General features: G+C 34.7%; 1 protein-coding gene across 1 annotated transcript; it reads right to left on the bottom strand.

Moving 5' to 3' along the window:
- Nucleotides 1–3,562: 3,562 nt before the first annotated feature.
- Nucleotides 3,563–16,466, bottom strand: LOC127845375 (N-acetylneuraminate lyase-like). Its single transcript, XM_052376251.1, has 10 exons — nucleotides 16,302–16,466; nucleotides 15,964–16,025; nucleotides 14,897–14,967; nucleotides 13,856–13,943; nucleotides 13,298–13,361; nucleotides 12,042–12,117; nucleotides 11,591–11,683; nucleotides 10,068–10,228; nucleotides 4,152–4,323; nucleotides 3,563–3,916 (listed from the first exon to the last, which is right to left on the bottom strand). The coding sequence occupies exons 1-10, from the start codon at nucleotides 16,308–16,310 to the stop codon at nucleotides 3,753–3,755; spliced, it is 960 nt and encodes a 319-aa protein (XP_052232211.1). The 5' UTR covers nucleotides 16,311–16,466; the 3' UTR covers nucleotides 3,563–3,752.
- Between the last annotated feature and the right edge of the window lie 580 nt (nucleotides 16,467–17,046).

Below are 17,046 nucleotides of genomic sequence, written 5' to 3'. Positions count from 1 at the left end.
TAAATTATAAAACTACCCCACCACTACATCTACATGCGTTCTTGTTCTGGAATTTACTATAAAAAATGTGAGAAATATGTATCCATTTAAAAAATCATACTGGAAAACTTGGTCCACTTTTCCAACAAAAAACAAATATCATTATTTGAACAAAACATCAACAAATAAAAGCTCGTCAATCTTCGATTTCGACAGACCATTCACATTCCATGACATGATCGTTAGTTATTCCCTATTCGTGCCCCTATTCCTTGACCGGACGACCGTCAACGTAGAGGGTATCGTAGGCTATCCAGGATCGTTTGCCTTGCCCCCTCGCCTCTTCCATCTTCGGTACCAGTCGTCTACGCTTGGCAACCACTTCCGGTGGGAACTCTCGAACACGTTAAAGTTTGTAACGTTTAGTTGTTTTCACTTTTTTTTCGAACAGCCTCGCGGTCCTTGAAGAAGGCGAACTTTGCCGCTATTGATCTGGTCTTCCATGGTATTGCTTGGCCCGGAAAACGATAAACCCCCTCGAAATGCACTGCGTCGGCAACATCATTGGTGATCTTCATGGCCTCGTGTAGGTTCATCCGGAGCTTAGTTTCCGTCACTTTCCGTTGATTTTGGTGTTTCAACCATAATTTCCGGTTCATCAGTAAAAATAAGCTTATTTCTCATTGATCGAGATTTTAGATACCTTGTATCCTCTCGGAATTTGTCTTGCTGATCCCAGTGCTCAACTCGACTCGTAACCTCGGCAACAGCGATGCCCGCGCCCTCTGTTGCGTGCCCCAGTCGGTCGACACGGTGTTCGACGCCGTTTATACGAGTCTCAAGGGCTAGGCGCATGCATTTAAAGGGACCATTTCACAGATTTTGGAATGTATTGAAGTTTGTCATTGAATTATTATATTGATAAAAGTTAACATTTGAGCTAAAAAGCTCCATTAAAAGCAAGAATACAATTAAAGAAAGAAAAAAACGTAACCCTCAACTGGGCTCTAACCACTGACCCTTGGAGTAAAAGTCTAACCACTGGCCTTCTATGCTCATACTATGAATGTTGTATTTTATAATTTATATTAGCAATGCTTGTAGTATTACAAAAAAACACACAACAGCAACAGAACTCTCCAAAATGTTCAATCGTTTCGCGTTGCGACGCTTTATAATTTTTAGGTTTTTCAATCTTTAAAAGATGCATATAATGGATATTTTAGAGCATGGTAAGTGTTCAGTATTACTGTTTCCTCACAAATATCATAACTACAACGAACATTTGAGACTCTGAAACATTTTTTAAATTTCGTCAATTACCCAAATCGTGAAAAGGCCCCTTTAATGTCTTTCTCGAAACTGGAGAAGCGTTCCTCGAGTTTAGCAAAATACGATAGCTTTTTGCAACATTATCTAGCCGACATTTAATATCATTGGTTTTAATCTTGGAATGAACCAACATCATCATCATCAGCCGTTTAGGAAATTTTTCGTAACATCCAGAAAAGACCATTGCTGTTCTGTGATATTTGTATGCGTGTCGCTAATGAACATGGCCTTTAGGCAGTTATTTTAAATGTGGATTGCGATGTGGCAGCATTATGAATTGCCTTATTTCTTAATGCAAACTATTGTCTAACTTACCGTTGGAAATGTCGTGATTTTCTATGATTGTATAGCTTTTCAACCTATACTAAAACTAGACTTATTGTCATTTATTTACCTCGCAGCATGTTGTATTCGCGTTTTATTTTTGGTACAATTATAATATTATTTAAAAAAAAATGCGAACAGACAAAAGAGGTTGAGCTGACATTTCGACAAAAAGCCATGGTCATTTACAGTTTTCATCGGTTAAAAAATTGTTAACCGATATATTATGAGACTTTAATGGTGCATAAATACTTACAGACTTCGTCATTTAAAACAAAAATTATTTCTGGAAAAAAGAAATTATAGGGTATGTTGGGTTAAGTTTACATTCTGTTGGATTCATTTGACATTATGCTGGGTTAAGGCGACATTATGTTGGGTTAATTTGGCATTATGTTGGGTTCATTTGAGATTATGAACCCAACATAATGCCAACTTAACCGGACACAATGCGGACTTAACCCAACATAATGTCATCTTAACCGAACATAATGCCAACTCAACCCAACATAATGCCAACATAACCGAACATAATGTCACCTTAACCCAATATAATACCAACATAACCCAGCATAGTCACTTTAACCCAACATAATTCTAACTTAACCCAACATAATGCCAACCTAACCGAACATAATGCGAACTTAACCCAACATAATGCCAACTTAACCGGACACAATGCGGACTTAACCCATCATAATGTCATCTTAACCGAACATAATGCCAACTCAACCCAACATAATGCCAACATAACCGAACATAATATCACCTTAACCCAATATAATACCAACATAACCCAGCATAGCCACTTTAACCCAACATAATTCTAACTTAACCCAACATAATGCCAACCTAACCGAACATAATGCGAACTTAACCCAACGTAATGTCAACTTAACCAAACATTAAGCCAACTCAAACCAACATAATGCCAACATAACCGATAATAATGTCACCTTAACACAACATAATGCCAACTTAACCCAACAGTATGTCACTTTAACGCAACATAATGCTAACTTAACCAATCCTAATGTCACTTTAACCCAACATAATGCGAACTTAACCCAACATAATGTCAACTTAACAACAAAAGGCAGTTTTGGCGTTCCATAATTTAGCGAGCCGTTTTGCGACGATGGTTGGTAGCGGGCTGACTAGCCAGGTTGGTAGCGGGCTGACTAGCCAGATTGGTAGCGGGCTGACTAGCCAGGTTGGTTGAGCGACACAGAGCAGCTGCCTGTTATTGGCATAGGTGACTGCATTTTGTTATTATTTACTAGATCACCCGGGGAGAGCGAGAGCATTTCAACAGACCGCCATGATATGACTGAAATACCGACGAAAATTGCGAAACTCCCTATAAATAACCCCAAATTTGTTTATAAATACCACAGAAGTAATACTACTTTTATTACAGGATCTTTTTTTTAAATCATGGTTTCAATTCTTATTTACCAAACTATTGATAACATGCCAAACTTCACAATCGAAACAAGCTCATATAAGAAAAAATAATATGTCAACCACTCGTAGTATAATTCTACGGAATCCGGATATTGCCATCTATAATCTCGCACTTCTTTCATCAAGTGCGACACTAAACACTCTTGACAGTCGCGGTGAGTCTTGATCTTTTTCTTGACAGTCGCGGCTACGCACAATATATTTAACACGATGTATCGCCTTTTTGGCTACCTACACAAGGGCGATATATCGTGTTAAATATATCGTGGGTCTATGCGACTGTCAAGAAAAAGATCAAGTATTGCCGCGACTGTCACGAAAAAGATCAAGTATCGCCGCGACTGTCAAGAAAAAGATCAAGTATCGCTTCGTGTGTCTAGTGTAACCCTTGATGAAAGAAGTACGAAATTATAGATGGCACTATCCGGATTCCGTATAATTCAGCTAATAAAGTGCTATATAAAAGGCTGCACAAAACCATTCCTTTATTTCAGCGATATATTATAAATACGTGAAATTTAAATGCAATAGCTTTTAAAAGAATATTGTTTGAGACGGCATTATTTATGGTACAGAAGAATCACAATTCAAATAACTTTGGCTGGAACAGTCCTTGTCCACACATTGGGTGGCTACTCTAAACCTTCCGTCTACTTGTCCCAATTAAAGAAGCCTATTGCATTCAAGTCGGCTTTTATGGCCCTTGCCTCCTCTGCCGAAGGAGCACGCATTGGGGCTCGGGGCGGCCCGGTATCCATGCCAACTAGAGCCAAGATGGCCTTAAGGGCTGCAACATTCCCGCCCAGCTGGGGCCCTAAACCAGACATATAAATGATAAATATAGCTTTTTAGTTCAATGGCGCATTTTAACTGAGAAAGTTACGGATCATAGCGTTTGTCATTGATTGAAATATGTTGACAAAGTGTAATAGAGGTAGACAAATTGCATGACAACAGTTTATTTTGAAATCCATTTGCTCTTTTGTCTCAGTAGTGTAGTTTGAGTATTGGTTATACTACTGCAAACGTGGCGGCAATGCTTGGTTTACCGTATTTCAACATGATCCGGACTGTTTTCTGACATCGAAGCTGCTCCTTCCGGGCCTCCGGGAAGTTCCCCTGGGCAGTGAGTTGCAGCACGCGGGCCATCGTGCCCCACATCAGGTTAGGGGTGCTTCCCACTGACCCATGCCCTCCCATCACCATGGCAGCCATCAGTTGCTGAAACGGTATTCATGGAATCAAGTTGATGTAAAACAAATTGGGCATACACCGTTTTAAAAATGTATGTTCATTGAAACAAATAAACTTGTGTAGTGCTATTATAACGCTATTATTAGCTGTCCGTGCTGAAAACATACACGGGTAATATATAAAAGCTTATAGCTTAATGAAAAGAAGGTGTGTTTCCCAACATATCAATAATAAAAATGGTTTATATTGCTTATTGTGCAGACTTGGAACTTGTGTCAATTTTTTTTTGTTACGCGAAAGGTTTGATGTATGCATTTTGAAATTAATTATTATGAGTATACGGCTTCGACAGAAATGAAAAAAGGAACAAGCTTAACAAATACCAGGTCAATGCCTCGGTGTAGGAGGGTAATATAAGTATCTCCGGAGAGATTTGAAATTAATAAGTAATTGTAAGCGATATGTGCCATAACAATATATGACCTTAAGTGAATTCCCATGCCTAATGTTACCGAAACACGTGCAGAATGAATCTTATAAATAAATGATTTTCTATCGGTTTCACGTAGCTTTGGTGTCCATATCGGACATAACATAAATGTAAGACCATAAGTGCGTCTGTTAAGGGCGATGTTTATAGTTCACATTTTATTTTCTAATTGGTGTTTTTAATATTTATATTATTTTCGAGACAATCATTGATTTAAACGTTAACGGTAGCTCACAATGCAGTTTTTAAATACACCACACCATTAAAACTAAATATCATATTTTATTTATACCATACGTTATGTATGCGGCAAAGTAAGTTTCGAATTACTGTATTTGATTTACATATTATTTACTGTTTACCACATCTCGTTCTGAAGTAGAACATACTCAATGACATTTCACATTAAAATAAGGTAAAACAAGAGTGCAAAATCATATTTATGTCGGTTAATAGCTATTCATAGCTAATGTATCTTTGTTACACATGTACCGACTTAAAATAAAATTTGATTTGATTTGACAAGCACCATTTATTAATCTTCATACAATCATCGCAATGTTACAGCAAAACTGATGTTGTTTTTACACAGTCAAGTTAAGTCAAGTCAAGTAATATTCATTTATAAAGTCGGGTATATAAACATATAAACACAAGCTCTGAAGAGCTTTTAAACCGACTTATAAACTCAACATTTACATAATTACACAATAGCACATGTAGTATACAACTACCTAACGTAAGACATATTATAAAAAAACAAAAACTGTTCAACATGACAAAATGAGCAATACATGGCAGCACAACATTGGATAACGAAATCGATTATTTATCAAACCAGTCAGTCATTTAATTATTTAGATAATTAGACAAACAAAACAATCAACCAAGCAAACTGCTAAAATTGAACCTACTCAAGCATAGATGTCTGTAGATACAGATTTTGAAACAGCATAGTTATTTTATAGCATTAAATATAATAAAATAATCTGACTAGAATCATTAATCATGAATATTTACATAGGTTTAGTACAATAAGGTTTAATATATTAAATTTCAGTGTGTATTCTATAATATGAATATAAAGCATTTGGAAACATAGTATTTTATCATCCTCTGGAGAAGGAGGAGGCTAAAGTATAACAAGTTACATACATGCATATCACGTTATAGCATAAGTTTAAAAGAACTTGGTAAGAAATAAATTAATATAAATAAAACAGAATAAAGAACTAAACTTAAAACTTGTGGGGTATCTGCTGATCTTGACCATGAAGGCCTAAAAGGTGGTTAAATAAGACGCTGAGGATTGAAATAACCACAAAGTGTGATCAATAAAGAGATTTTAAAACATTTATCCACCCAAAACGGATTTGGAGAAGACTGATCAGCAGCTACCTCACAGGAAACTCAATTATATGGTACTACAGCAAAGGATTAAGCAGAAAAATTCTCTACATACATAATGCCAGACATGCATAATAGTCCCGCAGGAGAAAACTAACTAGAGGGAAACTTGACTCAAAGATACAAGCAAGCAAACAGTAGCAAAACTAAAGGCAAAACATATTGATACAAGCACGCAAAATAGAAGCAGACTAAAGACAAAACATATAGATACAAACAAGCAAATGATAGCAAACTAAAAGCAAAACATATAGATACTGCTAGCAAATAATAGTAGAAAACTTAGGCAAAACATATGGATACCAGCAAACAAATATAGCAACTTATAGCAAGCTAATGAAAAAAAAAGACACGAAGTAAAATGAACAAAACGATAAGCATTACAGAGTACAGGGTAACATAATGCTATGTAGTATTGTGTCTGGCCAGCCAGCACTTCAGCGCTCCCTACTGGGCACACGTAGAACATTAAAACACCCTTTGACATATGCCATTCAGCGTTCAGACATTGCTATCGGCTGTGCGCGTCAATTAAAATAGAATTATACCTATAAAAGTATATAAGTACGCATAACGTACGGAAACCATCTAATGTATGTCTTAATGCATATTATTGAATAATATTTCCTATCTCCGGGGAGTCAACTTGGCAGCAATTATCGGTGAGACTGTCACGTGATCGACGAATGCCAATGCTTTCATAAGGTAGAAAACGGTGCTCTGGCGTTTAACATTTTTAGTCTGACTAATATTAAAAACTTTATATATATATATATATATATATATATATATATATATATATATATATATATATATATATATATATATATATATATATATATATATACCCTTAAACATGATTTATACTTAGAAGAACATTTTAATGTAAGTAATGTAAAAAAGGTATCCATCAGCGTTGGCGTTAATGTCGTTGGTATATACGAATTACATGAGTCCTATGCTACAATAAGGAAATCACATTTTCGAATATTAAAAAATGTGGGAAAATAAATTTCATTTTTCAAATGAGTGCGTTATGAATGCATACAATGAAACATTTCAATTTTAGGTATGTCACTCGTTACACCCACGATTTTGTACTAAAATTATCTATATTGTGGGACGTTTGGTAATTTAAAATGTGCTTAAAAATGATACATGCAAACATAGGAACTAAGGAGCAACGGTTTAAAACAAGTGTGACATTAAAGAAGGACATGCCAACTTTACACCAATCTCGACTCGAACCACTTACATATTGTTTAAAAAGTTATTGGTTAAACCACTCGTATATTGAGAATTAAAAAAATTTGATAAAATGGAGAACACTAACTTTAAGAAATTAACTTTGAGAAACTGTCAAGTGACGATGAATTTAAACAAGAAGAAGTGAAAACCCTATTAAACGAATTCAACACATCTAAGTCTCCAGGTCCAGACCAAGTACACCCAATTGTTTTGTCAAAACTGTCAGATATAATCCACATACCTATTTGCTATATATTCAATAGCTCTTTCAAGTCAGGTATTGTGCCTAGAGAATGGAAAATTGGCCAAATTACAACATTATGTAAGAAGGGAGATAAAAAACTAGCCTTAAAGTATAGACCGGTCAGTCTTACTAGTGTAATCTGTAAATTGATGGAAAAATTAATTCGTAAACGGATAGTTGACCATATGAGCTCTAATGATTTATTCAGCGATAGGCAGTTTGGATTTATAGGAGCCCGATCAACCAACCTACAGTTACTCAGAGTTATGGACCACTGGACTAGCATACTAGATGAAGGCGGCGAAATTGACACAATAAACACGGATTTCATGAAGGCGTTCGACAAGGTCCCGCACAAAAGATTAATATATAATTGGAAAAAATATAGTACACAACACACAAACATTTAAATGGGTACAGAACTTTTTAACCAACCGTAAACAGAGTTCAAGTCTATGGGAGCTATTCACAATGGCACGATGTCACCAGCGGCATTCCTCGGGGTTCTGTTCTAGGACCGATCCTATTTGTGGTGTTCATAAATGACTTACCAAAATGTGTGAACGCTAGCGTGTTTTTGTTTGCTGATGATACAAAGATATACCGCGAGCTATCCACCAAGGCTGATCAGTTTATTCTATAAGAAGATTTGAATACACGTTTTGAGTGGAGCAGTAAATGGTTGTTGAAGTTTCACCCTGACAAGTGCAGACTATTGCACATATCAACAAAAAACCCAGAGATCAGATCATACACTATTCCAAAATATAAAGGAGGCCTCGTTTCTCTAGAAAGAGTTGATAATGAAAAAGGTGTTGGTGTAACAATAAACACAAAACTAAATTTTGATGAACACATACAAAACCAAGTAAATAAAGTCAACAAAGTGATGGGATTAATAAGACGATCATTTAAATTTCTAGATATTAGAAGCTTCAGATTATTATTGGAGTCCATCGATAGACCACATCTAGAATATGCAAGCAGCGTATGGAGTCCATCTTAAATTTAAGACATTGACTGCATTGAAAACGTACAACGTAGGGCAACAAAAATGTTACCAAAACTTAAGGATATGTCATACGAGGAAATACTTAAATTTATTAAACTACCCACTTTGAAATTTTGTCGACTACGGGGAGATATGATAGAAACATATATGATTTTGAATAATATCGATGACAAAAGAACAACAGCTGGAATGTTTACTCTGAACACAAAAAAATAGAGGTCATCCCTTGAAACTTGTAAAACACAGATGTGCACGAGACATTCGCAAGAACTTTTTTCTCAAACCGTATTGTAAACGTGTGGAATAATATACCAAGTGCTGTCGTCACAGCCAAGAGCACTGATACATTCAAAAGACGCCTGGTTAAACATTGGATCAACCACTCGATGATGTACGAATATAAAAGTGATTATAATACAATAATAACGGAAGCAAACACTGAGATTACTAAATAGTGAGGACGAAGAAGAGGCCACTACAGAGATTCCAAAGACCTGCGGTGGTAAACCACCTAAGGTAACCTAAGGTAAGGTAAATACGTACACGTGTAATAAATTATATATATTTTTATAAGCAATCCACATATTGTCACAAAATATTTCATCATTACACTCTAAATAATTCAATCGTTTCCATATGTAACGCTTAAAAAAAAACTTTTATCAATTTCTAATGAGGATTACTCATAAAAGAAATTTGTATTGACAGGTGAGTGCGTAATCAATAAATAAAATGAACCATTTATTGTTAAGGCATGTCACTCGTTACACTCTGAGTTTGTACTAAAATTATCCATATTGTGGAAAATCAAGTGGCCACTCATCCAAATTAATACACGTGAGTTTAAATGAATTAACAAACCAGATAGTGCATATGAATGTAAACGGACAACTTATATTCCAGTGACCGGGGGGTTAATGTAAAAGTCGATTGAAGATGAGTCTAGTTTCATTATCATACTATAAACGCATGCATTCATCATTTTAACACACACACCGAGCAGTACAAATAAATACACACACCGGGTAGTACGTATGTTTCAACGCTCGGACGTCAAAAATTAACACACCGGGTAGTACACATGTTTAAACGCTCGGACGTCAAACATTAACACACCGGGTAGTATAAATGTTTAAACGCTCGAAAGTCAAAAATTAACACAAAATGAGTACACATGAATACATAACGGGCACTACAAATAAATACACACACTTGGTAGTTCAAATGAATGCAGTCGACGGATACATACGAACCCTTTAGTACCAATGGATACACACCTGGTAGTACAACTGTATGCACACCGGGTTGTACAAAAGTCAAACACACGCTGTGTAGTACACTGAATGCACACATGTAAGTTATATGCATACCTCATCGCATCCAAACATGAGGTTGTACTTGGAATCACTTCGGTTTGGGGCCGTCAACTGTGTGCATCCCAGAAAGTCCACTAGATCTTTGGATGAGAACTTGGCGCCAACCAATGAGGGGATCTCCTTGGATGCCATCACAAGAAAGTCTTCGATATTGACTGAGGTGAAAACAAAACGTCAATAAACTAACGGTCATTAGCTGTCAGTTCACAGTATTCTATTAGCATAACATACCGATTAAACAAAAACTTTTTTTAAGAAAGATATTCAGCGTAAATCCTGCTTACAAAATTTATCGATTATCATTTACATTTCAACACAGTTAAATTAAAAAAAAAGGTATTTTTGCTGTTGTTTCATTAAAAGTCCCATATTGATCACATGCAATGTGCGTTATGTTGTATATTGCATATAAATGTACAAACAATTAAATTATTCTTTATACAGGTAATCAATCAATATATAGTCGAATATCGCAGTACCTGTGTGCGTTTCAATACTTAAATGGATGGTGCTTGCAGAATAAAAGGATCATGTGACATAAGCCTTACATTACATCAATGCGGGTCATATATTGTTATGACACATGTATGTACGTATATTCAAACTGATCATTTTCGTACGTGGATATTCATGTTAGTATGGTAATAAATGATTTTTTTTTAAATGACAAGCCAATCAACTCCAGGAAATTGAAGTCAGTCGGTGTTTAAATACCAAATGGGTAACTGCCGCTAGCCTATTCTGGCTTGAAGACATGCTCGACGCATACTGACCTGTATCAGGTATACTGTGCGATATTAAATGTTTTACGTTAACAGAAATGCGGAACTGTGGCTTATTCAAAACCCAAATATATAGGAAGTTTGTATCTCAATATAAGACAAAAGTTTACGACTTTTCGTTTTACTACACGAATGAGATTGTCCAGAAGTTTTTCACTTAATCACTTGATACCTATTAGAGTGGAAAGAAAACGTTTTTAATTTGCTCAGTTTACATATTGTTAACAAATGCGAGAATTTCATTTATTCAATGTGCCTATTGGTGAGAAAGTTGAACACGATCACATATCTTCAATTGCTTACACCTGGTTTAAACAGCTATGCCTCAACATTGATTTCCTAGACAACGGTACTTTATGACCGTGAAATACGATATTGTATTCACTATTTTAGCAGCAAAATGAAAGCGTTTCAATATTCCTAGCGGCTAAATATTAATTAATTTTCTATTTTTCCACCAATTGTGAGCACACTCGTGCACATTTATTCGTATCACATTCGAATACGCTATGAAAAAAGGCCTTGGCAAACAGTGTAGACCCAGATGAGACGCCGCATAATCATCAGGGTCTGCGCTGTTTGTTGCAAGGAATTTCTGTATGAAATATTCTAAATATAGAAATAAATATACTAGACATCCCTTATTTTGTAAATAAATTGATCCCATTTAGAAGGATGGGAGAGTCCACTAGGCATAATATGGGTTAAACATGATAAGAGCATGTTTGTACCTACCTTCTACGCCAGTCATTGTTGGGATATGGTAATAGTAAAACGGCACATTGGGCGCAGCCTCGGCGATTTTCTTGCAGTATTCAACAATATATTCTGTATGAATGATACACATATGTTTACTAGTCAAAGACGAAAACATCAATGAAATACGTTATGTAAAAACAAAATACGCGTCAATTTAAATTCAGTAAACTTAACATTTATAAATTAAAAAGACGCCCATTGCATGTTATATCGATTCCGAGGTTCTTTTTGAATGTCCAGAAGGAATACATTTATTAAAAATTGTTACTCATAGTTTTATCTTTGTTAAATATCCCAAAACGATTTATTCTAAAAATAATTGGTATTGTTACAAACGACAGTCAAAAAGTTAAAATCAATTGATATGTTATCGCCATACAATTATATATGCGATAACACAAGTAACACTGTATTTTACAGCACTCACCCAGCTTGGAAGGCTTGAAGAACAATGGTGGGACGGTGGCTATTGCATCAACCCCTGCAACAGCAGCATGCTTAGCCTGTTTATAGATCAAACATTACCTGGGATAGTAAAATACCAAACATTACCTCTAATTGTAAAAGATTAAACATCACCTGGCTTAGTGATAGACCAAACATTACCTGGGATAGTAAAAGATCAAACATTACCTGGGATAGTAACAGACCAAATATAACCTGGGATAGTAATAGACCAAGCATTACCTTGGATAGAAATAGACCAAACATTACATGGGATAGTAATAGACAAAACATTACCTGGATAGTAATAGACCAAACATTACCAGGGCTAGAAATATACCAAAAAATACCTGGGATAGTTATAGATTTAACATTACCTGGGATGGTAATGTATCAAACATTACCTGGATAGTAATAGACCAAACATTACCTGGATAGAAATAGACCAAACATTACCAGTGATAGAAATATACCCAAAATTTACATGGATAGTAATAGACCAAACATTGTCTCGGATAGTAATAGACCAAACATTAACTTTCATAGTAACAGACTTAACATTACCTTGGATAGTAAAAGACCAAACATAGATGGGATAGTAATAGATCAAACATTACATGGATAGTAATAGACCAAGCATTATCTGGAATAGTAATAGACCAAACATTACCTGGATAGTAATAGACCAAACATAAATGGGATAGTAATAGACCTAATAATATGTGGGATATTGAAAGACCAAACATAATATGGTATACATATGTTTTGATAGACCAAACATGACCTGGGATATTGCTAGACCAAATATAACCTGGGATATTTCTTGACCAAAATAACCTGGTATATTACTAGAACTTGGATATTGATAAACCAAACATAACCTGGGATATTGCTAGACCAAACATAACCTGTGATATTGATAAACCAAACTTAAACTGGGATATTGATAAACCAAATATAACCTGGGATATTGATAAACCAAACATAACCTGGTATATTGATAAGACATTAATCTCGCAATCAAATAAATGCATGCATCAACCAAACATAATATGATTAAACATGTTACTTTTGCACTTCAAAAAGCCACGAATTATTATGATTTTTGGCTTATCAGGAAAACTGCAACCGAAGAAACACATGCGCCTTTAAACAACTTATTGGATTAAAATTAGATGCTTTGTTGACGATACACGACACTTTATGTATTCAATAACACGTTATTTTAATTTTGCTCACCAATTCTTGTGAATCATGCATATTGAGAGATCCAACATGTACAACAATATCGCGTATGCGGCCACTGCAAGTAAAAAAACAACAATGAACAAGAACTTAAAACTGTTATGACCCAGTATCATACTTTAGGAACAACAACCAAAGCTCTTTTATGTTTACACATGTATTCAATTGATAGCAAAATGCATTGCATAGTATATAATATATACTCAATATATATAAGCTAACGTTTTTACAACGATATGAAAACCCGATAAGCGTGCAAAATACTTCATATACCAATCTTAATTATGCAAATTAGGAATGCCCTTGTGCATAAGATTTTGTTTAAAATTGTGTTGCGTCTGTTTGTGCATGATTGTAAAACTTAATTTTATAATAGTATGATGTGTTCATTGGAGTAACGTTATTATCAATCCCATTTCAAACGCAAACATGATAATGTAATAAACAAAGCTGCAATAGTCAGACATAAATATCATTTGTTTATGGAAATATTGACAACATATAAGAACACACGACATTGAGTGTATTATCGCATTGAAATCTTTGCACAACCTTTCTTTTCCGACTCTCACCCATGTCTCAACAATCTTTTTTCTTTCGTCAAGGGTGAGAGAGAAACCCTCGCCTGTAGTACCATTCACTGTAAAATAAAATTTTAATGCAATTACCCAAATGTAGACTTCATTTAAAGAATTGTAATACATTCTCTTTATGCTGCTACCCCTGTGTCCAGATTATGACGAATTATCGTTATTAGCAAAATTTCTATATAACTTTCAATAATAGCAAAACTTGAAGTAGAAGCCGCATAGTGTCGTTTTTAAAGTGACGTTTTCACGTTTAATATATTGGCAAGATTGAAAAAAAAATGTTTCAGATTTGCAAATTTTCGTTGTAGTTATTTTTTTTAAGGAAACAGTAATACAGTACATGTACCATGCTCTAAAATATGCATTATATGCACCTTTTGACGATTTAAAAACCGAAAAAATATATGGCGTTACTAACGCAAAACGAATGTATTACTTTGAAAGTTGTGTTCCTTCGTTAGTTTTTGTGACATTATAAGGATTGCTTATAAACAGTACATAGTTTGTCAGCACCGAGTGGTTTAAACGCTAGTCTTTACTCCAAGGTTCAGTGGTTTCGAGCCCACATGTGGATTACTTTTGTTTCTGATTACTTTTGTTTCTTAATTTAATTTTATTTTTGTGTTATACTGGAACTCTTAAGTTTCGAGGTTTACATTTATCAGCAAAAAGCATTTAATGACAAACTTTAAAACATACCAAAACATGTGGAAATTTCCCTTAAAGATAAAATTGAAAATGAAATCGTGTATAGATAAGAGGTCTAAACGTATGATTGTGTGGCGGGCGGATGCTGTGCTGTCCACATAGATTTCGAGTATGAACCAGCAATGTAATCAACGGACATCCATACATGTATCAGAGTCTTCCAATTAAAAGATTGAATGATTTCGAACTCATTTGTACAACTTCCTTATTTGTTTAACGAAATATATAGAAACGTGTATTTTTGTACATACATTAACTGAGGTATATAAAATATGTTGATTGTTTTCTTACGTACGAAATACTTGCTTCACTCCAAGATCTGAGAGGTAACGACTGTAGGCATCAATTTTGTCATAGTCGATCGCCCTTCAACACAAAACTGTTACATATTTATTGGTGCTTTCTATTCATTAACATTGTTCTTTTTTCAGTGTTTAATGCATAGTCATAATAAACAACGCGAATGATATCATAACGACCAATCTCAACGCAGAGTTGTCGTTCCATGTTCTCACATACAATCTCTGCCATCACAAGAAAATCCTATCCGATTTGTATTTTTGTTGTTTTATTATTATATTTTGAAAAGTAGTATCATTTTCTTGTATATTTTGAAAAAAGTATATAAGTTAAGGTTCATAATAAAAAAATACCTTTATAAATTTATAATTACACCCTCCGCGCAGAGATTTGACGGAAACCAGTATAGCTGAATCAAATCCCTGCCTTTATAACCAAACACGTGATGATAGCCTAGCCACGTGGTACAATATTTTTTTACCGTCGTTATTTTTGTATTTTTAAATTTAGGTAATTATTTTTGTATTATGAACCTAAACTAATAAACTATTTTTAAAATATAAAAGAAAATGATACCACTTTTCATAGTATAATACTTAAACCAATAAAATAAAATCCTACCACATCTGGTGGGAATTTCTTGCGATGGCAGAGATTGTAAGTGAGAGCAAGGAACGACAACTCTGCTTGGAGATTGGGAAAAGTATTGTACCACGTGGTTCGGCTTTAATCACGTAGTTGTTTATGAAGACAGGGATTTATTCCAGCAATGCTGGTTCCAGTCAAATCTTTGTGCGGAGGTTGCATAACCGCAACATAATGTGTTTACTGATGAAGTCATTTATTAAAGAATCCGATTATCTCTCTCTCTATATATGTAAAGTATAGCATTTAACGCATCAAAGCATGGGTAGAAGGCATCGACCCCGTGTTCTTGCAAACAAAATGTCTAGAGCTGTGAAAGGGTGATATAGATTTTTGAATTGTCACGCCATATCGTTTAGTAATATTTAAGCTCATGCCAAATATGTGAATGAGTTAACAAAACATTCTTAAACGTACCCATCAGTCGTCATAGGAGTGAAAACTGCGGGCACAAGACCTTCTAACTTGAAGTCTCGAATCTGAAAGTCCAACAAATGTACACATGCTATTGTCTATTATTTTTTAGTTGATTTAATAAATTAAATAGCGATATCAGTCTATCTCTGTAATACTTAAAGTACATTTATTTTGTCAAACACATGTTTATTCTGGATTGTACTGAACGTACGATTGCACGAATTACACGCGTTTTAAGACATCATTGAAAGCAATTAACGCTTGTGAACTTTACAAAATTAATATCTTGATTTCTTTATATCAAATAAGCAGAGTAAGAATTACATTAAATGACTTACTTTACTCATTCTGGATATCTGTGTTCGCAAAGTCTGTGCACAGGCTTTATACAAGACGCTTTAACTTTTAATTACACATTCGGATGTATACGCTTCGGAATGAAATATAACTTCTGTAATCAGACTACCGCGTAAAGATAGGTCATGACACTGATAACCCAAGCTGATAATTGTGAAAATTAGGTTGTTGGTTTAAAGAGACAATATTCGTTCACATACAACAAGAGGGAATTCCTACGATCATCCTATATTGTTATTAAACTTCCCGTCTTTATAGCAAAATCCCATATTTCCATACCTGCATAATTGTATTATGAAATAAAGTAGATAGCAATATAATAATTATACTGATCAGGTTATCTTTTCATCCTAAACGATTATACATAAGGAAGTTATAGGTGTCGAATGAAAGTATGCTTTTTATCCTACTACCCCATGGCGGAATATTTTTTCCAGTAAATATGTGATGAATCTTTCTTTTAAAATTAGTATTTGACTAAAAAAATCATTTAGATTTTTATTTGAATATATGGATTTATATATACCAAAACAATATGCTACAAAGCCATTACAGCGTTTTTATTACTTGTTAATCGACGAAATCGACAAAAAAACACGCTTGCCTGACGACATTATCGGCACCAAGATTGCATTAGTTCATTCATTCAGTTCAAGGACGCGAATGCTTTTGCATATTTGACACTCAGTCGGATTAAAATTGCCACGAGGATTTTTTGTGTTTAGA

Source organism: Dreissena polymorpha, chromosome 9 (assembly GCF_020536995.1).
Source record: "Dreissena polymorpha isolate Duluth1 chromosome 9, UMN_Dpol_1.0, whole genome shotgun sequence".
Lineage (NCBI taxonomy): Eukaryota > Metazoa > Mollusca > Bivalvia > Myida > Dreissenidae > Dreissena > Dreissena polymorpha.
The sequence above is the reverse complement of the archived record's forward strand: the minus strand, read 5'-3'. Positions and strand labels throughout refer to the sequence as shown.